The sequence below is a fragment of the Trypanosoma melophagium genome (genome assembly GCF_022059095.1).
Source record: "Trypanosoma melophagium isolate St. Kilda chromosome Unknown ctg26segment0, whole genome shotgun sequence".
NCBI classification, from domain to species: domain Eukaryota; phylum Euglenozoa; class Kinetoplastea; order Trypanosomatida; family Trypanosomatidae; genus Trypanosoma; species Trypanosoma melophagium.
In genome coordinates this window covers 119601-142142 of record NW_027125157.1, presented here as the reverse complement: position 1 = coordinate 142142, position 22542 = coordinate 119601, and the positions used below count along the sequence as shown (strand labels likewise).

Genomic DNA, 22542 nt, shown 5'->3' with positions numbered 1-22542 from the left:
GAGAAGCTGAAAAAGAGAAGAAATCATCATCGTATATCTGAGGAAAGAATATGTTCACTATGGCGCTGCAGAGTCTCCAGACGCACAGAATGACTAGAAAAGCCCACTTCCATTCGTAGGAAATTCCACGTCACCGTTTATATTATAACGTCACACAAACGAAAACTTGAGCGGAAAAAGTATATATATATATATATATATACATGTATATATGCATATTTATATATGTGTGTATATGTGTATATATATAGCTATATACGTATTAATTTTTATAAATGTACAAACTGTTGCGTATCTTCCATTTAAAACAATAAAGCCAATTCAACAGAATATATGAGCACATGGAAAAAAGGTCGTCATTTAAATAAACTCTCAGCCTAAACCCCATTAAACATAACATCATACACCTTCATGCTCCCCATACTCGGAAAGTTCCACACAGAGTCCCTCACCACTGCATCCTCCATATCCTTTGCCCCAACAAGGGGAAGGACAAACTTTGCTTTTGACGGAGTCCGATGCACACCTGCCAGTTGGTGACTGGTGGAAAGCACAAGTCGATTGGGAAAGTTCGGGTACATCATGTACCAGCCACGTAAGTGCATGTAGTATACCAGGGACTTCTTCCACGAGGTGGGATAATCCCATTTGTTACTCAACGGACTGCGGCGACCACGACCCATATTCACTTGCAGATCTTTATCCTTGGTTTCATCGAAGAACTCTCGGAATTGCCTCCACTGTTTCGGGAAGTACACCGCACCCCAGCTGCTGGGCTGCTGCAGCAAGAATGGTGCGTAACCGTTATTGACGGTGATGTCTCTTACCGAGTATTGGCAGGTGAGGGGACGAAACAACGAGAGACCGATAAAGCGGTCGTCCACGTCAATCGCATGGCCTGCACCGATTGGGGCGTAGCGGACCAGCGCTTCGGCCACCCAGGAAAACCAGTACGGAGACACCTCCACATCGTCCTCGAAGAACGCAGCCACCTCCCGGTCGTTCACTGGCTGCCATGCCTCCATGATCGAGTAGCGAAGTCCAACGTTGGTGTACCGCTGATGTATCTTGTACCGACCATACGGCCACGAAACACTGTTGAGAATCTCCATGATTTCAGTCTGTTTCTTCCGCATTGACTCACTGTCACTTCGTCTGTAGTCCACAAACACCTCCAGGTCAATTGTGCTGCCACGAGCCTTGGAGTAGTCTGAGTTCAATATAGATGACAGCGTCACGCGAAGTCCATCCGGCCTTGCGTACGTAAACACAAAGATGCGGTACTCATATAGTGTTTGATTTTTCCCATTCTTCTCGTTGTTTGGTAGCCATGGTAACGGTGTGCCCGGGGGCGGCCTGACCGCAGGAGACTGTTCTGCTGGGTAAAAGAGTCCCAGCGCAACCAGGCAGAAGAAGCATGTGAACAGCGCACACAAAGTTCGGCGTTTCCGGAGAGGAACCATTGCACTTTACTTAAAATCTCGAAAGGAAGAGCCAAAAAAAGAAAATATGAGAGAGGAGAGCGGCAAAACGGAAGTAGAAAACAACAAATATCGGAGAGAGCACGCACTGCATCATGTCACACTGCAAATACCGGCTCCTGCAGATAATAGTATCACACCCTACACGATGCCAAAGAAATCATTTTATTAATCACACAAGTACAAAAGTACCGTGTGCCAACTACAGAGTTTATTCTCCCGCGGCATCTACCCAGAGACGACCACATCCACGGAAGGCGTATCAGAAGGTAATAAATCATATATCCGAGGGGAGGCGAACCCAGAGCACTGAGAGGGCTTGGCGGTAATATCCACAAACATATAAAAAACGACACCCTTCACACCGGACGCCAAAGACCCCACAGGAGAACCCTCCACACCACCCTTGCATATGAAAACACAAGGGTACAAGAACCAGCTATACCTAATTCCCACCGCTAGGGATCCGGTGCACAACTGGAAGCTCATTAAACATAACATCATACACCTTCATGCTCCCCATACTCGGAAAGTTCCACACAGAGTCCCTCACCACTGCATCCTCCATATCCTTTGCCCCAACAAGGGGAAGGACAAACTTTGCTTTTGACGGAGTCCGATGCACACCTGCCAGTTGGTGACTGGTGGAAAGCACAAGTCGATTGGGAAAGTTCGGGTACATCATGTACCAGCCACGTAAGTGCATGTAGTATACCAGGGACTTCTTCCACGAGGTGGGATAATCCCATTTGTTACTCAACGGACTGCGGCGACCACGACCCATATTCACTTGCAGATCTTTATCCTTGGTTTCATCGAAGAACTCTCGGAATTGCCTCCACTGTTTCGGGAAGTACACCGCACCCCAGCTGCTGGGCTGCTGCAGCAAGAATGGTGCGTAACCGTTATTGACGGTGATGTCTCTTACCGAGTATTGGCAGGTGAGGGGACGAAACAACGAGAGACCGATAAAGCGGTCGTCCACGTCAATCGCATGGCCTGCACCGATTGGGGCGTAGCGGACCAGCGCTTCGGCCACCCAGGAAAACCAGTACGGAGACACCTCCACATCGTCCTCGAAGAACGCAGCCACCTCCCGGTCGTTCACTGGCTGCCATGCCTCCATGATCGAGTAGCGAAGTCCAACGTTGGTGTACCGCTGATGTATCTTGTACCGACCATACGGCCACGAAACACTGTTGAGAATCTCCATGATTTCAGTCTGTTTCTTCCGCATTGACTCACTGTCACTTCGTCTGTAGTCCACAAACACCTCCAGGTCAATTGTGCTGCCACGAGCCTTGGAGTAGTCTGAGTTCAATATAGATGACAGCGTCACGCGAAGTCCATCCGGCCTTGCGTACGTAAACACAAAGATGCGGTACTCATATAGTGTTTGATTTTTCCCATTCTTCTCGTTGTTTGGTAGCCATGGTAACGGTGTGCCCGGGGGCGGCCTGACCGCAGGAGACTGTTCTGCTGGGTAAAAGAGTCCCAGCGCAACCAGGCAGAAGAAGCATGTGAACAGCGCACACAAAGTTCGGCGTTTCCGGAGAGGAACCATTGCACTTTACTTAAAATCTCGAAAGGAAGAGCCAAAAAAAGAAAATATGAGAGAGGAGAGCGGCAAAACGGAAGTAGAAAACAACAAATATCGGAGAGAGCACGCACTGCATCATGTCACACTGCAAATACCGGCTCCTGCAGATAATAGTATCACACCCTACACGATGCCAAAGAAATCATTTTATTAATCACACAAGTACAAAAGTACCGTGTGCCAACTACAGAGTTTATTCTCCCGCGGCATCTACCCAGAGACGACCACATCCACGGAAGGCGTATCAGAAGGTAATAAATCATATATCCGAGGGGAGGCGAACCCAGAGCACTGAGAGGGCTTGGCGGTAATATCCACAAACATATAAAAAACGACACCCTTCACACCGGACGCCAAAGACCCCACAGGAGAACCCTCCACACCACCCTTGCATATGAAAACACAAGGGTACAAGAACCAGCTATACCTAATTCCCACCGCTAGGGATCCGGTGCACAACTGGAAGCTCATTAAACATAACATCATACACCTTCATGCTCCCCATACTCGGAAAGTTCCACACAGAGTCCCTCACCACTGCATCCTCCATATCCTTTGCCCCAACAAGGGGAAGGACAAACTTTGCTTTTGACGGAGTCCGATGCACACCTGCCAGTTGGTGACTGGTGGAAAGCACAAGTCGATTGGGAAAGTTCGGGTACATCATGTACCAGCCACGTAAGTGCATGTAGTATACCAGGGACTTCTTCCACGAGGTGGGATAATCCCATTTGTTACTCAACGGACTGCGGCGACCACGACCCATATTCACTTGCAGATCTTTATCCTTGGTTTCATCGAAGAACTCTCGGAATTGCCTCCACTGTTTCGGGAAGTACACCGCACCCCAGCTGCTGGGCTGCTGCAGCAAGAATGGTGCGTAACCGTTATTGACGGTGATGTCTCTTACCGAGTATTGGCAGGTGAGGGGACGAAACAACGAGAGACCGATAAAGCGGTCGTCCACGTCAATCGCATGGCCTGCACCGATTGGGGCGTAGCGGACCAGCGCTTCGGCCACCCAGGAAAACCAGTACGGAGACACCTCCACATCGTCCTCGAAGAACGCAGCCACCTCCCGGTCGTTCACTGGCTGCCATGCCTCCATGATCGAGTAGCGAAGTCCAACGTTGGTGTACCGCTGATGTATCTTGTACCGACCATACGGCCACGAAACACTCTTGAGAATCTCCATGATTTCAGTCTGTTTCTTCCGCATTGACTCACTGTCACTTCGTCTGTAGTCCACAAACACCTCCAGGTCAATTGTGCTGCCACGAGCCTTGGAGTAGTCTGAGTTCAATATAGATGACAGCGTCACGCGAAGTCCATCCGGCCTTGCGTACGTAAACACAAAGATGCGGTACTCATATAGTGTTTGATTTTTCCCATTCTTCTCGTTGTTTAGTAGCCATGGTAACGGTGTGCCCGGGGGCGGCCTGACCGCAGGAGACTGTTCTGCTGGGTAAAAGAGTACCAGCGCAACCAGGCACAAGAAGCATGTGAACAGCGCACACAAAGTTCGGCGTTTCCGGAGAGGAACCATTGCACTTTACTTAAAATCTCGAAAGGAAGAGCCAAAAAAAGAAAATATGAGAGAGGAGAGCGGCAAAACGGAAGTAGAAAACAACAAATATCGGAGAGAGCACGCACTGCATCATGTCACACTGCAAATACCGGCTCCTGCAGATAATAGTATCACACCCTACACGATGCCAAAGAAATCATTTTATTAATCACACAAGTACAAAAGTACCGTGTGCCAACTACAGAGTTTATTCTCCCGCGGCATCTACCCAGAGACGACCACATCCACGGAAGGCGTATCAGAAGGTAATAAATCATATATCCGAGGGGAGGCGAACCCAGAGCACTGAGAGGGCTTGGCGGTAATATCCACAAACATATAAAAAACGACACCCTTCACACCGGACGCCAAAGACCCCACAGGAGAACCCTCCACACCACCCTTGCATATGAAAACACAAGGGTACAAGAACCAGCTATACCTAATTCCCACCGCTAGGGATCCGGTGCACAACTGGAAGCTCATTAAACATAACATCATACACCTTCATGCTCCCCATACTCGGAAAGTTCCACACAGAGTCCCTCACCACTGCATCCTCCATATCCTTTGCCCCAACAAGGGGAAGGACAAACTTTGCTTTTGACGGAGTCCGATGCACACCTGCCAGTTGGTGACTGGTGGAAAGCACAAGTCGATTGGGAAAGTTCGGGTACATCATGTACCAGCCACGTAAGTGCATGTAGTATACCAGGGACTTCTTCCACGAGGTGGGATAATCCCATTTGTTACTCAACGGACTGCGGCGACCACGACCCATATTCACTTGCAGATCTTTATCCTTGGTTTCATCGAAGAACTCTCGGAATTGCCTCCACTGTTTCGGGAAGTACACCGCACCCCAGCTGCTGGGCTGCTGCAGCAAGAATGGTGCGTAACCGTTATTGACGGTGATGTCTCTTACCGAGTATTGGCAGGTGAGGGGACGAAACAACGAGAGACCGATAAAGCGGTCGTCCACGTCAATCGCCTGGCCTGCACCGATTGGGGCGTAGCGGAACAGCGCTTCGGCCACCCAGGAAAACCAGTATGGAGACACCTCCACATCGTCCTCGAAGAACGCAGCCACCTCCCGGTCGTTCACTGGCTGCCATGCCTCCATGATCGAGTAGCGAAGTCCAACGTTGGTGTACCGCTGATGTATCTTGTACCGACCATACGGCCACGAAACACTCTTGAGAATCTCCATGATTTTAGTCTGCTTCATCTTCATGCGGCAATCACTGTCACTTCGTCTGTAGTCCACAAACACCTCCAGGTCAATTGTGCTGCCACGAGCCTTGGAGTAGTCTGAGTTCAATATAGATGACAGCGTCACGCGAAGTCCATCCGGCCTTGCGTACGTAAACACAAAGATGCGGTACTCATATAGTGTTTGATTTTTCCCATTCTTCTCGTTGTTTAGTAGCCATGGTAACGGTGTGCCCGGGGGCGGCCTGACCGCAGGAGACTGTTCTGCTGGGTAAAAGAGTCCCAGCGCAACCAGGCACAAGAAGCATGTGAACAGCGCACACAAAGTTCGGCGTTTCCGGAGAGGAACCATTGCACTTTACTTAAAATCTCGAAAGGAAGAGCCAAAAAAAGAAAATATGAGAGAGGAGAGCGGCAAAACGGAAGTAGAAAACAACAAATATCGGAGAGAGCACGCACTGCATCATGTCACACTGCAAATACCGGCTCCTGCAGATAATAGTATCACACCCTACACGATGCCAAAGAAATCATTTTATTAATCACACAAGTACAAAAGTACCGTGTGCCAACTACAGAGTTTATTCTCCCGCGGCATCTACCCAGAGACGACCACATCCACGGAAGGCGTATCAGAAGGTAATAAATCATATATCCGAGGGGAGGCGAACCCAGAGCACTGAGAGGGCTTGGCGGTAATATCCACAAACATATAAAAAACGACACCCTTCACACCGGACGCCAAAGACCCCACAGGAGAACCCTCCACACCACCCTTGCATATGAAAACACAAGGGTACAAGAACCAGCTATACCTAATTCCCACCGCTAGGGATCCGATGCACAACTGGAAGCTCATTAAACATAACATCATACACCTTCATGCTCCCCATACTCGGAAAGTTCCACACAGAGTCCCTCACCACTGCATCCTCCATATCCTTTGCCCCAACAAGGGGAAGGACAAACTTTGCTTTTGACGGAGTCCGATGCTCTCCAGCCAGGTGGTGACTGGTGGAAAGCACAAGTCGATTGGGAAAGTTCGGGTACATCATGTACCAGCCACGTAAGTGCATGTAGTATACCAGGGACTTCTTCCACGAGGTGGGATAATCCCATTTGTTACTCAACGGACTGCGGCGACCACGACCCATATTCACTTGCAGATCTTTATCCTTGGTTTCATCGAAGAACTCTCGGAATTGCCTCCACTGTTTCGGGAAGTACACCGCACCCCAGCTGCTGGGCTGCTGCAGCAAGAATGGTGCGTAACCGTTATTGACGGTGATGTCTCTTACCGAGTATTGGCAGGTGAGGGGACGAAACAACGAGAGACCGATAAAGCGGTCGTCCACGTCAATCGCATGGCCTGCACCGATTGGGGCGTAGCGGACCAGCGCTTCGGCCACCCAGGAAAACCAGTACGGAGACACCTCCACATCGTCCTCGAAGAACGCAGCCACCTCCCGGTCGTTCACTGGCTGCCATGCCTCCATGATCGAGTAGCGAAGTCCAACGTTGGTGTACCGCTGATGTATCTTGTACCGACCATACGGCCACGAAACACTCTTGAGAATCTCCATGATTTCAGTCTGTTTCTTCCGCATTGACTCACTGTCACTTCGTCTGTAGTCCACAAACACCTCCAGGTCAATTGTGCTGCCACGAGCCTTGGAGTAGTCTGAGTTCAATATAGATGACAGCGTCACGCGAAGTCCATCCGGCCTTGCGTACGTAAACACAAAGATGCGGTAACCATAGCAGTCTTCTTTGTTCTTGACACGTGGCTCCTCTTTGGGGTTGAGACACCCGTCATGGTTGTCCGCACCCTTTTGTGAGACAGCAACGTCTGTTAGATTCTTTAATAACAGGAAGCACAACAATAGCAGCAGACATGTCGTGACTCTGTTTTTCCGAGACCTTTGTCGTTGCATTATGACCTTGTATATGTAAAGTTAACTACGTGCTACACCTTATAAAGAGTAATGAGTAAAGGAGAAATTGTACAATGAAGAACATAGCTGAGGTGTATGACAAATAGGGTTTGCACATTGTTATTCTTTTGTTGAAGAGTAAACAGAAGAACCCCCAAGAATTTTCTGTGGTGAATAACGGTCTTGTTTTTTTTTTTTGGCAGCTACGTGCGGTAAAGATATTGGGAGTATCGTAGTTATGGCTATAAGTGGTATGATTGTGTTCTTCACGTGCGGATTGCTACAATGGCGCAGTTTTTCGGTGTGGCACAGCGAGGGATATAGTTAACTGTGTAGGCTTTGTATCCTGCGTTTTGGAGCCATAATACTCGCCCATAGTTAAGAATTGCAGCAATTATGATCGCGATCTCGTCCATGCAAGGAAAAATGTTTTTCATATATTTCCAAGAATTGTGGTCCCTTATATGGGTTTTATACATCGACGGATATGAATTATTATTGCTTTTGAACTGACGACATGAATAATTCCAATCCGATAAAGGTGTCCATCGGTTCCACACATCTGTGTTGTTAATGTTAACAGTGGTGCTAAGGAATGTGGTGTTGCAGTATTGAGAGTAACATCCTTTGTTGTAACAGCAAGGGACAACCATTACTACGCTTGGCAGTCTCCCAATTTTATGAAGGTGGCATAAACATTCGCCGGTGGCAGTACCGCAGAGGTGTTTAGCCACTAAAGCAGATTTATCAAAATTGACATTTGTACTACACCAGTCCACTTCTGTAAGGCGTCGTGCAATTCGACGTATTGAGTAGCGACGAAAAGTACGTGGTCGCTTTCTCGGTGAATTCACCCAATGTGGGAATTCCTCATTATCAATAGCATATTTTGGCGTAAAATGATCCACCACGATGGCTTCACACTTTAAGCGTTCGGCCAACTGTGCTGCAAGGAAGCCGTTGCCATCGCCTACGTCTACAATAGTTTGTATTTCTTTCTCGCCCCCGTCAAAAGAGGCGAACAGAGAGGGTAGCAATTCACCTATACCCACTTCTTGTGGAAGATTTTCTAGTTCATGTAGTGGAGAGCGATCGGGAAGCATTAATGTGTAGTCATCAATAAGTTGGGGCCATGTATGAGTTAAATTAAGTGTTTTATTCAATGCCAACACAGATTCACATGTCTCTATGCTTTTTCTTACTTCATCAGTGTCGTTCCTCCAATAAAGGTAATTATTATTATTATTATTATTATTATTATTATTATTATTATTATTACCGTTCTGTACTTCAGCAGATACACGTCGAGCTACCAATCCAGCCTCAAATCGGAGACGAGATGTTTTATTTAGTTTTCTCGAGCTCTCTACTGTGAGTTCATGGAGTGCCGCATGGACATAGCATTCTTCCAACCCTGAAGACCACATCTTGGCTACGTGCGGTGAAGGAGGCGGTGCAACTGCCTCCATAAATTGATCATCAAGCATGTCCAACAATTCTCCTTGCTGGAGTGCCATGAAGGCAATTAATTGTGAATAGTTAAGAGGACCCTCGTGCTCTAACGAAAAGGGTGCACCCATTAGTGCATACAGTAGACGCTCGCGCCGTTGGTAGGAACATGTCAAAGAGGTATTTGACAAGTGGGTGTGATTTAACAATGATATAAGAAATTCTGCAGCGATGCGTACACCCTGATACTGCTTACGCCGACAGCGAACTATCCCACGTCCGCATGTACTGTTGGCGCATTCCATCTTGAGTCGAACCTTACTTTCAACATAAATGAAGGAAAGAATATATTCCTTGCATAAGAAGAAAAATCAAATGAAAAGTAAAAAAAAAACAAAAAAAGCTCTCATGTCCTCATACAAACAGGTGGAGAAACCGAGAAGAAAAGAATACAAAAAAGTGGGAAAAATAAAAAAAAGCATCTGTACTCAATCACACGCGCACAAACACACAAGAAAAAAGATCGAAGAAGCCATAGAAGAAAATTCCTCAACAGTCTAGGGAAAAAAAAAAGAAAAAAGAAGTATTAGGGGCTGAGAGCAGAAGCAGGGCTCTCAGATCCCATAAGTAGAGTATTTATAGTCAATACTTTCTCGTGCATGTGTTTTTTTTTTTTTCAATTGTGTGTGTGTGTGTCTGTGTGAATGATCTTTCGCGTAGGTGAATGTTGTGTACGTATGGCGAACGAAACAAACGTTGAAAGATACAAATGAAACAGTAAGAGACGCTTCATCACCGACAACATTAGGTCCACATGTGACCCAAGTAAATACATCAGGAAATATTATCAGAGTATATTACACTGGAGTTTCCCGATATATCCCCTGCGTTACCTTCTACATCTTTCAAAAGTGCCTGCAGTTTTTCCTTCTTTGACATTAGTGCTTCTCTATACGTTTCTTGGTCATCTTCGTAGATAGCGTTGAGTAGTTTACTGCTTATAACTAAAATCTCGTGCCCAATTTTTTCTACAGCCTTAAGAGATGTGGCATTTGAGGCCTTTGGGAGTGCCCCCCGCCGTCCTGCGATACTTCCCCCACCTGCTGTTCCAACCTCCTGCTCTGTACGTGCTACCTTTGTCGGTGGCATGTATAGCGTGGCTCGATCATCCTGGGCGTAGCCGAGCATACCCCTTTGTGCGTTGTTATTGTTATTGCTAGGACTATCCAGTTGAATGTCCTTCACGCCGTCGTAGAAATCCCCACGGCGGTGGAGGACCCCCGAGACGGCGATCCCCATGACGACGGCATCGGCGCTGGCGGCCTCCCACTCGGCCGTGGCGCGGGCCGGTGGGATGTGCAGCTCGTCCTGCAGGTCCTCGAGGATCCGCCGCTGCTGGCGGGTGAGTTCGCCCTTCGTGTGCATCACAAACACCCGGCAGATGGCCCGGTAACACCCGAGCTCCTCCTCCCGCGCACACTTGTAGAACTCAAACGATGGAACCGGGCGAAGTCCTAAACTCCCACAACGTGCCTCCTCCGCACGGGCGTAGACCGCAGCCGCGCTGCTCTCAGGTCTGTGCATCTGTCGGTTATCACAACAGAAAGTTTTTCACTGCTTCAGAAAAAAAAGATAGATAGATATATAGAGGGGGAGAGAGAGGCATACATACCATATATAGATTCATATGTATACGTGTACAAAAAGAATCTTTATTATAGTGAAAAGGAAACAGTAATAATAAAAATAAAAAGGTGTTGCGCCCTTCCTTTCTGCAGTGTCTTACAACTCAGCGAACACAATAGGAAAAAAAAGAATTTGGAAACGTCTAACAGCTGTACCAGTAAATACAGAGAATAGAAACCCTTTTAACAGGGTACAGGGGTAGTAACAGTAACAGTTCCATCAAGAAGATCAAGTAGCCACGATTCAAGTAATGCATTGGGTGGTTTTATGGTGGCCTTCATCTTTCCTTGTCGTATAGCGACAACAACTGATTCACTGCTTTTTTCTAATGATAGGTCTGTATTTTCTGTTGACTGTCGTGAAAGCCATATCTTCCATTCTGGATCTGCAAAAGATGCTAAACGAACTGTAAATCGTGAGTCTCTTACTATGTCAGGCAAAGCAGGTGATGGGGTCTCCACATCGTGCAGAAAAATTAACAGGAGAAATCCCTTTCCATCTCTAGCTGCCTTCAAATCTTCCTTGCTGTAAAGACGCAGTTTTTCTTTAGAAGTTTTAGTAGCAGTAGAACCGGTATTATTATTATTATTATTATTATTATTATTATTATTATTATTATTATTATTGTTGCTGGTATCAGTATTGAGGTTGGATGATTCTGAGCGTTGTGAACTTCTATCTCCGGTTCCATTTCTGGTATTGTTATTGTTGTTGTTAGTATTGTTATCGTCATTATTACCCAATAAATTGAATCGGTTAGACAATTTATGAGCGATATACATGATTAAAAATGGGTAAGAGTTTGAAAAGAATGGTTTAACAAAGTCAATAACACGTTTCATATACAAATACCAGTACTGTTTTTGGGATAGTAAAAAAGGTTTTGATGTTAGCAAAAGTGATAACGGTGTCTCCAGATGAAGTGAATTACTCTCATGTTCTTTTTCAAGGAGGTACGATAATGTTTCCGCAATACTCCTTCGCTCTATATCAGTATGCAAGAGATATATATTATCCTCATCACCGTCTATAATAGCTGCAAGCGTATTCCTTGCCGTTGCTGGTAAAACCGCTAGCAGGTTAGATTCACTATTAAGACAAATATATCCCACTACAAAGGGTTTATAATCACCTTGTAGAGCTTCTAACCATGCCTCACTTGGCGTCTCATCACAGTTTTCACGCAACCACAACAGACAGTGTCGTTTACAGAGATTATAAAAAGACATACTTGTAATATATGTGATGTTTGCCATTCCTGGGTGTTGTGATGGCAACGATTCTTTCACAAAGGCTGAAGCTTTACGGTATGTAAGAGCCGCACTTGCTCCAACAATAACACCTTTACAACTTCCAGTTTCATGAGATTTGTCTACCTTTCTTGTTGTTGTTGTTTTTGTTTTTAATATAGGTGTATCACCAGGGGTACTATTAGTAGAATTAGTTACAATCGATATATTTGGAAGTTGCTCTGTGGAAACCACGAGAAACTCTGGCACAGGAACTATTTCACCATTACGGTCACGGACTTCTATTGACTGTTCACAATATCCTTCGATGAAATCCAGTAGTTCTCCTCGCGGTACTACACGAAATTCTGCAACATCATCGTACACAAGTGACAAGGCAAGAACAAGGGAGTCTCCCATAAGTGGTGGTGCAACAACACGTATAACATTCAAAGTTTTACGATCTTCCTTTAACCATTGAATAATAGACTCTGACCCACTTTCAGTATTCAATGCATACACCTCTGTCTGTTTATCATAAAAGAATCCCATAACAAACCGCTCTAACGAGATAAACGCCGCCTGATTACTCTGTGATTTCACCGCCTCTTCTAATTCTCCCATTTGCCATTTTTCTCCATCAATAATAGCAAACACTTGTACTTCCGAAGAATATTTTACACTAAACATATTCAACAGTTCTGCCCCTTCCGGTGCGTAGGCATCAATACGCCACATTTCTACTACTCCCGCCTCCACAAGACTAGAATGTGCATAACTATCCCACGTTACCCCATACCAACGACATGCACGGCATGTATCATCATACACTTGTATAAGAAAAAGACGATTACCACGAAAATTTAAAATTCGCTGCGCCGAACGTACTGATTCCATTTGCCGTGTTTTAGAAAGAATAGGTAAATGTTGATTAAAATATTCAAATATCTCTTCTGCAGAATGTTCTGTTGGATTAAACTGTTCACCAGGAATTTTCCCAAAGCTATCATAATCATGACGTTGCATATCATCATTAAGCACATTATACGCTCCCAGCACTTTTACCATGTACTCCTTTGCAGCCTCCTTCGCCTCTGGTGTTTCTTGTAGATCAGGATGATGTTCACGTGTAATTCTGCGGAATGCTTTTCGAATCTCCTCTTTTGTAGCCGTTCGCGAAACCCCAAGCACTGCATACAAATCCCTGTTATCGGTTGTAGTGAAGAAACCAGCCTCCGTCGTGGCAGCAAGTAGATGCAACAGCAAAAGTAACCCAATAGTGCAACCAGGATCTAAGGATCGTTTCATCTTTGTTTGATTGTTATTTATTTTTTTCTTTTCCTACTCTCTTTCTTTTACTTCACGAGAATGCTTTGTTTATATGCTTCCTATTGTTTCTCCTCTTATTTTTTTCTTTTTCTTTTTCATTTCTTTTTTTTTATTAGTTCTCTGCCAATTGATCCTCTGTCACAAGATTTCTAGAGGAGGCAAAACAGTAGCTTTGCAAGAAAAAAGAAGTATAAACTACCGCATCAAGAAGAGAGGAAAGCAAAAAAAAAAAAAAACATACATAAAGAAGAGAACGAAAATTTATAAAACCCAGTAAATGCAATAAAACAAAGAAATTATCTCAGCAAAGGGGTCTATAAATAGTAAAACGAATTGCACTTCAGAAAAAATAAAAAACAATACCCTCAGCCCACCCAACACCAACAAATCCTTTTTTTTTCTACTCTTCTTCCTTTTTCTCTTGGGTCTATCTTTCTGTAAGATACACTTAAAGTAGCGTAAAATGTGACGGTTTGTATATAGAGATAATAGATAATCTATAACACCATTATCGCCTGAGTTTGTGAAACAATATATATATATCATATATAATAAAACAGAAATAAATCATTAAAAAAAGAAAAAAAAAACAAAAACCTCTGATGAAGAATATTAAGTAAAAAACGAAATAATAGCAACACTAGTGAAGAAATAGGAAAGAAAAAATTAATATAGAAAACATCACTCAGCGGTAAGAATAAGAAGTTCTTCTTCTGTCCTCTGCTTCCATTCCTGGTATGTCTTCAGTGTCTGATCAGTCTCATGCTGAAGAGCCGTAAGGCACTGAGCTGCACGTTGCAATATCTCCACATCAAGACCAGTAGCTTCCAATAATTCATTCTTTGCGTCATCTTTGTTATCCTTATTATTATTATTATTATTATTTGTATTAGTATTTCTATGTTCCTCTTTATCTGTCTCTTTTTTTTCCCAGTCACAAAGGAGTAGCTTTTTCAAAAACTCATCCACCACAGCAGCCTTAGATGGATCTTCCTCCTCCTCTTTTTCTTTCTCTTCCTTCTCCGAACTGCATTCCAATACGTCTGGTATATTTGTTTCTTCGCAAAGGCGACTTTGACACATCTCTTCGAAACTTCGCTGCAATGCAGTCTCAAGTTCCCCACATTGATCACGAAGAACGCAGAAACGAGCATCTTCTTCATTCTGTAGATCTGTTGCTTCTTTTAATTCTCTCAAAGCTTCCCTTTTTTGTTCTTCCTCTAAAAAACAAGCGGTATAAAGTTCCACTAATTTTATTTGTAGATTCGAAAACTGTTCTTGCATGTGCGAGACTTTAGCATCTAATTCACTCTCCAAGCGTACAGTTTCACACTCATTAGTGTTAATTATAGATTGGTATGAAATCTCATGCTGTATATGTGTAGCTGCCGTTTGTAAAGCTTTATGCCATGAAAGGTACAAATTCTCATGCATATCTACTTCTTGCGGTATTGTAACCATTTCCTCTTGCTGATTGGACTCAATATTTATCCTTTGCCTATCAAGATTACTCACGCGTTCCTTCAGTAGTTTTACCAATGCCTGTTGTTCTTCCAAATTTCCTGCATGTTCATTTGCCACCGCCGTTGCCTTTTGCAAGGCGAAAGCCAACTCTTGTAGCGAGATACACTGCGATCGTGCCAGTTCAATTCCTTCGCGAGGAAGAACAGCGCAACAGAGTCCAACACCTTCGGCTTCCTTTTCCATTAATGTTCCCACATCTGTAATGCAGTCAAGATCTCGTAAACTCAGATCTGTATATGTGCAAGTCTGTGTTGCAGCAGAAACAGCAGCATCTCCATTATCTTTCATATGCATATCACTATTCATATAATTATCCTCCTCCTCCTCTCCATTGGTATCTTCAGTAATAGGAGTAAGTTCACACGATACGGGAGGTGGCAAAAGTCCCCGTACAGTTTCTGTGGCGTCCTGCATCAGCAATAAAACCTCCTCACACAAGTGCAGCACAGGCGCATACTCCGAGTGTTGCCTCCAAACCCCACGTGACCACTCCAGCAGAATATCTGCAAATCCAACAGGAACAGTGTGTTGTCGTTCAATCTGTTTAATGTGATCCTCCGCCACGGACTGACGCCAACGTAAGTCATTTGCGGCCGTACGCCAGTCGTTAGGAGAACGTCCCTGTGACCGTTCTTGTGCCTGTTCCAACAATCGAACTACATCACTTCCTTTAGTGGTGTATGTTGTGACGAATTGCTGCAGTAGTGTGGCGACGTGCTCGGAGGAGCGATATACACCTGAGAAAGCCCCCTGATCTTCTTTCATCTGTGCAAGCATTGTGTGAACTTCCCGCAGTTGAATTTCCCGTTCCTTTACTCGACTTTCTTCTGTTTCGATCTGCGCCTCCAACATTGCCTTCTGCTCTTGCAGTTGATTGATGGTGGATTGCACCTGGTTGTTTAGTTGTTCCAACTCATCTGCTTCAGCAGTTAGTGATGATACCATTGTGAGATCCTTTGTTCGCTGCTTAAACATTGACATGGCCGCATTGCGCATCGCAGTAAAGTTATCCTCGACATTTGCCTCATGTTTGGTAGTCGCAACTACGCTGTTATGAGTGTTACACTGCTGTTGCTGTTGTTGTTGTTGTTGTTCCGACATCAAGAGGTTTTCGTGAACAACGTCGCCCTTCATAGCAATAAAATAGAATCCAAAAAGAAAAAGATAAAAAAAAAGAAGAATAACAATAAAATATTACATAGATATACCAAATCATAAAAGTATATCAAGGACAATCATTCGTTCACAGTGTACATGTATCAAGTAAAAGAGAAATAATAATTAAAGGCGTCGTCCTCAGAGAACATGAGATCATCACCATCATCATTACCACTAGTACAAGCTTTACTTTAACTAGAAATTTATTTTACGCTTGTAAAGGATAAAATCAAATGCGTTTTTAAATGAAATCGCTATTCATCTTCTCGTCGTCGCTTTTGTCGCTTATCATTTTCCATCTTTTGCGCTAATCCTCTGGGCATTACTGGGGCCTTCGCATTCACACAAAAGCGTTTCCCACTACAACCACCATATACCGCCGTTGGGTCATTCACATCATCATCATCCTCATCCTCATCAACGTAATCATCACCATCATCATTGTTACTTTTAAAGTCCTTAGCATCATTAGTGTCTCCAGATTTAATTTTCTCATCTCTCTTGCACTTTTCCTCTTCATCCTCCGCGTTGGTTTTGTTGGTACCTGTTGGTGTTGTCTGGCGTAGGAATGATCGTCGTGCTAAGGAGTACGACTCCCGTGGAAATCCCACGTCATATATAATAGTCGCCATACAAGAGGAATGCTGAAGGGAAGATCCCACTGTACTATTTATATTACTATTACCATTATTACTATTTCTATTCGCAGTATTATTATTATTATTATTATTATTATTATTATTATTATTATTATTATTATTATTATTATTATTATTATTATTATTCGTATGACCAGCAGCTGTGGCAGCGGCCCGCAGTCGTTCCTCCACTTGTTTCTGGTGGTTTATTTCAAACAACTCGCGGCGCTTTGCCTCCTCCTTGCGCTGCATGAATTTCATGCCACGCAGCACCTCCAACGTCTTTGCCTTGTTCATTTCCCAAATAAATCACGGAGTAAACTACGGAACAGTAAAAAAAAAAAACGAAGAAATAAATGAATAAATAAAATTGTATAAACAGAAATAATTACCCTTTCCCTCCCACTCAGCCACATGAGTGGAGTAAATAAAGAGGAACAACAAGAGAGACAACAGAAAAAATGAAAAGGAGATCAAAAAAAAAAAAAAATGCAAGTAATAAGGAGGAAAAGAAGAAAAAAAGGAAGCAAGAAAAAAAATTCGTGGAGTAACAAAAAAGATCCAGAAAAAAAACAAAAAAAAAACAGAGGTGTTTCTATTTTTATACAAACATAAGCACAGATAAAGATAAATAGAAGAAAAAACAATATATACCTGTATACAAGAAAATTTTTATAAATCTCAACGTTACGGCAACTTATTTCCGTCTGTTACTTATTCTCTTCTTTTATGTGGTGCAATTTCCATCTTTTATTTTATTTTATTTTTCCACATCTTGAAGAAGAAGTGTAATCCATAAATTTAGAGAACAAAAGTTCCAGTCGTCGTCAATTCTCCATTGTTCTTATTTTTCTTTTTTTCTTCTTAAATTTCCCTCAGCACTTTTTTTCTTTCTTTCAATCTTTGGTAAAGATAGGAGTAGAGTGCGTTTGTGCAAACAAACAAAAAAAAAAGCAAGAACACAAAACAAAACAAAACAAAACAAGACGAAACAAACAAAAAATGAAGTTTAATTTACATTTCTACCGACTGCCCTGCAGCCGCGGTATGAAACCCTTACCATTCACCGTATCTCGAAGTTGTGCCACAGATCGTGCATTCTTGTACGCCGGAAGTTGTTGTGGCCGAGGTTGAATATTAAGCGGGAAGCGAGACTGTTGTTGTTGGGTGAGTGGACGTATTGTGGCACCTGCGGCCCCATTCACCCGCACCCCCGCCACCGCATCCACGGAGAAGGCGGGATCGAGCACGACGTTATGTGGAGGGGCGAGTTCCGCCGCCCGCATGAGTTCCGCCCTGTCGCGCTCCTCCACTGTTACCTCCTTGTGGTCGAGCATTGTGAGGGCGGGGAGTGCCGCAATGGTCTGCGCGCGGTACGGGGACTTGCGGGCGATGGCATTTCCACTGAATGTGACCCTTACCAAACAACAGGCATTTCGAAGATCATTAAGTAATGCACGAAGATCACTTAATCGATTGGAGCCAAGTCCTAGCATTTCAAGTCGAACTAAGGGTTGAAGACCTTCAGTAGATCGAATATAATTTTCTTCGGCGGAGATATCAGTAAGCTGCAGATTATTGGCGAAGCAATCTGGTCCTAAAGATCGAAGTTTATTATTGTCTAGTAGTAATTCTCGCAGATCTGTAAGTCCTTGTAAACCTTGATCAATAGACACAATTTCATTCCCTTTCAAATTTAAAAATTTAAGTCGCGGTAATGTGAGACTTAATACACTGAGATCTGTAATATGGTTACTCTCTAATGAAAGTGACCGCAAGTTTTCCAAGTGTTGTAAAGCAGTTCCCACAGCATATTGACCGAGGCGATTATGTGAAAGGTTTACGGCGACAAGATTATGTAATTTCAACAGTCCATCAAGATGAGCTAAGCAATTATGATGTAGATGCAAAACCTGAAGACGGGAAAAGGATTCCAACATAATCACTTCACGCAGTCCACACTGGGATAAATCTACTTCATGTACACTTCCCCATTGACTAGACGCACCAACGCGTTCCGCCAACATCTCAGAGTTAACACGACCAGAAAACACCTCCTTTGCCATTTGCTGTTCACTCTCTGTAATAGGAACACCATCTAGTACTTTTAACTTGGGAAGATTGTAAATGATGTAATTACGGTACTCTCGTCTTTGCTCTGTAGGTCCACTACCCGCACAAGGGTTACCCACAGCATCTATGGAGACAAGCCGTGTAAAATTACGTAGTGGGTATAATTCACGCACTTCACTGATAAGATTATCGGCAAAGTAGAGTTCCTCTAGAGAATTACATCCTTGTAATGTGGATACATTCGTAATAGAATTTTCTCCTATTGAAAGAAATCGCAATTCACTGAGGTTCTCAAGTCCTTCAGTTCCAGAAATTTGATTTCGTGATATATCTAATGATATCAGTCTCATACCACCTAGTGGTTTAGCTGATTTAATTAGATTGTCACTCACATTTAATGTTCGAAGATGTCGAAGTTCCGCCAAAGGCGATATATCTTCAATTAAGTGAGATGATAAATTGAGGTGACGCAACTGTGGTAATAATGAAACAAATGAAAGACTTTGCGTAAGACTCAAACGAAAACAAAACACACGAGCACTCTTAAGAAGAGAAAGAGTGGATCCGCTTTTTGTAGGTAAAGTAAATACACAATCACCGCCTGATTTTTCTGCCAATTCTGCAAATACCTGCTCAAAAAAACGAATCCTAACAACATCACCATTCTTAAGACTAGTACTTTTGTTATTATTATTATTATTATTATTATTATTATTATTATTATTATTATTATTATTATTATTATTATTATTACTATTACTATTATTATTCTTGTTTCCACTGCTACTGTTGATATGACTTTCATCATCACCAATACTTAAGTATCTAGTAATAGACGCCTGATAATGACGTTTTTGTTCCTCTGATATAATATGTTGGAGTGAAGCTTGGTCTAGTTGAATAGTTCGTTTTCTAAGAAATGTGAGGTAGGCATTCCGAGAAATAGATACACCATTCAGGAATCGTAATTGTGGAATCACTGCAAAACAATAAATTTCAGCATCTTTAAGAACCATCCATGGATTGTGATCCATTTGAAAGTCTTCTAAGAGTGGCATTCTTTCTCGAAACTGCAATAAGTCCTCTAACATGTGAAATTGATTAAAACTAAGACATAGTTTACGGAGGGCGGTAAAATTTGCACTTCCAAGCTCAATTTGTCTAATTTCATTGTTACCAAGGTCTAAAGTATCCAATAAAGGTGATGCCTGTGCTAATAATTCCCATGAAAGAGAAGAAATATTATTGTTTTGTAAATAGAGTATCTTAAGAGAACCCCATATTGAACTATTTAATATCTCTGAAATGGATGTAATCTTCCGATTTGACAAATTGCAATAGGTTATTAATTCATTCTCAGGACATTTCACATCTTTTTTATAATTCTCAATGATATGATCATCAAGTGGTCCATTTACATCAATTGTATCTTCTTTTGGATGGTACAACTCCTTTGCGCGTTGTACTACGGTAGTTGTTTCCTCAATAGCGAATAGAAAAAAAGCATTAGAATTTAACCAGTTAAGGAAAGCAAACATTGGGTAACCAACAGTAAGTGCATCATGCAGAGCATCTTGAGAACATTCTGGTATTGTTTTTTTAAGTAATTTCTGAAGAGTTTCGAAATCGTCATAAACTGAAAGTGCTGGACTTATAGACAAATGAGTTTTGGTAACATATGTAAAATCAATTACATACTCTGGAAGTAATAAATACTTATCAAACATATGCCACACTTTAACAGATGTATCATGTGGAGATGTACGATAAATAGAAAAAACTTCTTCACCATAATGACGTCGTATAATATTACGTCTATCACTCTTTATAAAAGATTGATCAACACTCGCAGCTGGATCACGTCCACCTCCCATCTCTGCCACACATTTACCTAAAAATAAACGGGATACTATTACCTGACCTGATAATAAATCTGGAGGTAATGTATGACCGAACATATCACATCGACCCTTATTGTTATTGTTTATTACTGATAAACGTTCTTGGTCAGCATAAAATAAACTATTTGTAAGAGGAACTCCTTCATCTTCTGGGTAAAGATCTGTAAAACCATTAATCATAATTTCAAGAAGAAAATTACGTTGATTTTGTAATTCTTGCGGTACAGGACTAAAAAGTCTTACTAACGCACGACGGCTACGTGTATCAGCAAGATCAATATCAAGTTCACGCATACGACTATCAAATCTTTCACGTATACCTTGACACATAATACGGAAAACTCGATTAACCTTTACACCTGTTATACCCATATTTTCATATAAATTAGCATCAAATCGTGTAGATAATAATTCTTTCGCATTCGTACACCAAGCATCATTATCCGTACCTTCTTCTATACGAATATTACCACATGAATTGAGTTCTAAAATAAGTCGTTCATGAAAACTATCACTTTCAAGCATTGTACGTTGATAAGCATCAAGTAAATAACGTTCAATTCTCTCAAGTTCAACTTCTCGTGTTTCACGAGCTCTTTGTAATTTAAATATTAGAGCTTTTTGCTCTTCTTTTATTTCCACTTCATTTACTGAATTTTTTTGTAATTCATACTCTTTTAATTTAATAAGTTCAATATCTAACTGACGTAGGGCTTGACGAGCTGTATTTCTTCTACTTTCGCTTTCTTGCCTTACTTTATCAGTAAGAACAGCAATATTTCTATCAAGAATGGCACTTCGCATACTATAATAAATGCATTTCTTTGCGTACACTGAAAGAGCAAGAGTACGTTGATCTGAAGTAATAGCCACTCCATCTAATTGTTCCAACTGTGATAAATGACAAAGTGAAAAAGTAGTATAATTATTCAAACGACAAACTGGGGCACTACCATACATAGGATCACTAAGCCAAAGAGTACGCAATGACTTTATAGTCGTTAAGTGCGTAAGTTGACCCAAAAAGTAAATTTGATTATTTGCCAAATTAAGTTCTTCCAAACGTATTGTACTACACGTAAAAGCATCTTGAAGTGATGCAATACGATTTGAGGCAACCCAAAGAGATTTCAGTTTGGGCAGTGAATTCAATCCAGTAATACGCCGTAATCGATTACCGCAAAGCCACATCTTTTGTAAATGTGGAAGATGTGGCATTCCTTCCATAGATTCAATTAAATTCCCTTGTAAGAAGAGTTCCTTGAGATGATGCATATGTTGTAATCCTTCAATTACGCGAATATTGTTCTCATTAAGCCACAATTCCTCTACATGATGAAGATGAGAAAAACTTTCCATACTCTCCAAACCAACATGAATAATTTTTACAACAGTTAAATATGGGAAAAGACGTATTTCTCGTAGTTGCGGTGTGGAGAGAAGGAAAAGTTCCATTGTAGTAAATTTATGTGGTGTCTGAAGGAACTCTTCCAAAGTCCATCCGTTATTATCACAAAGCAATTCCACAATCTCTGCCGTCTCGGGATCTTTCATCGCCTGACGAATAGCATTACGAAGATGTTCTACAACCGTAGAGGAAACCTCCTCCTGTTTTGTTCCCATTGTTGTTGTTGTTGTTGTTGTGGGTGATGATGCTGTTGAGTCTCTAGATGCAGGAGCAGCGCCTAATACACCCGTCGCCATTTTACGTCAGGTGTGCGTTCTCACACTTACGTCGGGAGACTAGAGGGAATAAAATAA

The 22542-nt window shown here is 42.6% G+C and overlaps 10 protein-coding genes across 11 annotated transcripts; all 10 read right to left on the bottom strand.

Moving 5' to 3' along the window:
• Positions 1-377: 377 nt before the first annotated feature.
• On the bottom strand, positions 378-1463 carry LSM04_004277 (uncharacterized protein; the record flags this gene model as incomplete). The annotated part of the gene is made up of 1 exon (XM_067337905.1): positions 378-1463. One exon carries the CDS (start codon positions 1461-1463, stop codon positions 378-380), a length of 1086 nt encoding a protein of 361 aa, XP_067190746.1.
• A 463-nt stretch (positions 1464-1926) lies between these two features.
• LSM04_000082 (uncharacterized protein) lies at positions 1927-3045 on the bottom strand (the record flags this gene model as incomplete). Its single annotated transcript, XM_067337904.1, has 1 exon — positions 1927-3045. One exon carries the CDS (start codon positions 3043-3045, stop codon positions 1927-1929), a length of 1119 nt encoding a protein of 372 aa, XP_067190599.1.
• A 463-nt stretch (positions 3046-3508) lies between these two features.
• On the bottom strand, positions 3509-4627 carry LSM04_008137 (uncharacterized protein; the record flags this gene model as incomplete). The annotated part of the gene is made up of 1 exon (XM_067337903.1): positions 3509-4627. One exon carries the CDS (start codon positions 4625-4627, stop codon positions 3509-3511), a length of 1119 nt encoding a protein of 372 aa, XP_067190862.1.
• Positions 4628-5090: 463 nt separating this feature from the next.
• Positions 5091-6212, bottom strand: LSM04_002015 (uncharacterized protein; the record flags this gene model as incomplete). Its single annotated transcript, XM_067337902.1, has 1 exon — positions 5091-6212. One exon carries the CDS (start codon positions 6210-6212, stop codon positions 5091-5093), a length of 1122 nt encoding a protein of 373 aa, XP_067190662.1.
• Positions 6213-6675: 463 nt separating this feature from the next.
• Positions 6676-9548, bottom strand: LSM04_004551 (the record flags this gene model as incomplete). 2 transcript variants are annotated; one of them, XM_067337900.1, is made up of 2 exons in its annotated part: positions 6676-7765; positions 8065-9548. In XM_067337900.1, the coding sequence occupies 2 exons, from the start codon at positions 9546-9548 to the stop codon at positions 6676-6678; spliced, it is 2574 nt and encodes an 857-aa protein (XP_067190756.1). The 2 variants fall into 2 exon arrangements, with proteins under 2 accessions (XP_067190756.1, XP_067190757.1); XM_067337901.1 differs by lacking the exon at positions 6676-7765 and having other exon boundaries at positions 8061-9548.
• Positions 9549-10077: 529 nt separating this feature from the next.
• Positions 10078-10827, bottom strand: LSM04_001050 (ENT domain; the record flags this gene model as incomplete). The annotated part of the gene is made up of 1 exon (XM_067337899.1): positions 10078-10827. One exon carries the CDS (start codon positions 10825-10827, stop codon positions 10078-10080), a length of 750 nt encoding a protein of 249 aa, XP_067190623.1.
• Positions 10828-11111: 284 nt separating this feature from the next.
• On the bottom strand, positions 11112-13466 carry LSM04_005166 (DnaJ domain; the record flags this gene model as incomplete). The annotated part of the gene is made up of 1 exon (XM_067337898.1): positions 11112-13466. One exon carries the CDS (start codon positions 13464-13466, stop codon positions 11112-11114), a length of 2355 nt encoding a protein of 784 aa, XP_067190784.1.
• Positions 13467-14168: 702 nt separating this feature from the next.
• LSM04_007929 (uncharacterized protein) lies at positions 14169-16112 on the bottom strand (the record flags this gene model as incomplete). The annotated part of the gene is made up of 1 exon (XM_067337897.1): positions 14169-16112. The coding sequence occupies one exon, from the start codon at positions 16110-16112 to the stop codon at positions 14169-14171; it is 1944 nt and encodes a 647-aa protein (XP_067190858.1).
• A 311-nt stretch (positions 16113-16423) lies between these two features.
• Positions 16424-17104, bottom strand: LSM04_005248 (uncharacterized protein; the record flags this gene model as incomplete). Its single annotated transcript, XM_067337896.1, has 1 exon — positions 16424-17104. One exon carries the CDS (start codon positions 17102-17104, stop codon positions 16424-16426), a length of 681 nt encoding a protein of 226 aa, XP_067190786.1.
• A 725-nt stretch (positions 17105-17829) lies between these two features.
• Positions 17830-22485, bottom strand: LSM04_004543 (Leucine-rich repeat; the record flags this gene model as incomplete). Its single annotated transcript, XM_067337895.1, has 1 exon — positions 17830-22485. One exon carries the CDS (start codon positions 22483-22485, stop codon positions 17830-17832), a length of 4656 nt encoding a protein of 1551 aa, XP_067190755.1.
• Between the last annotated feature and the right edge of the window lie 57 nt (positions 22486-22542).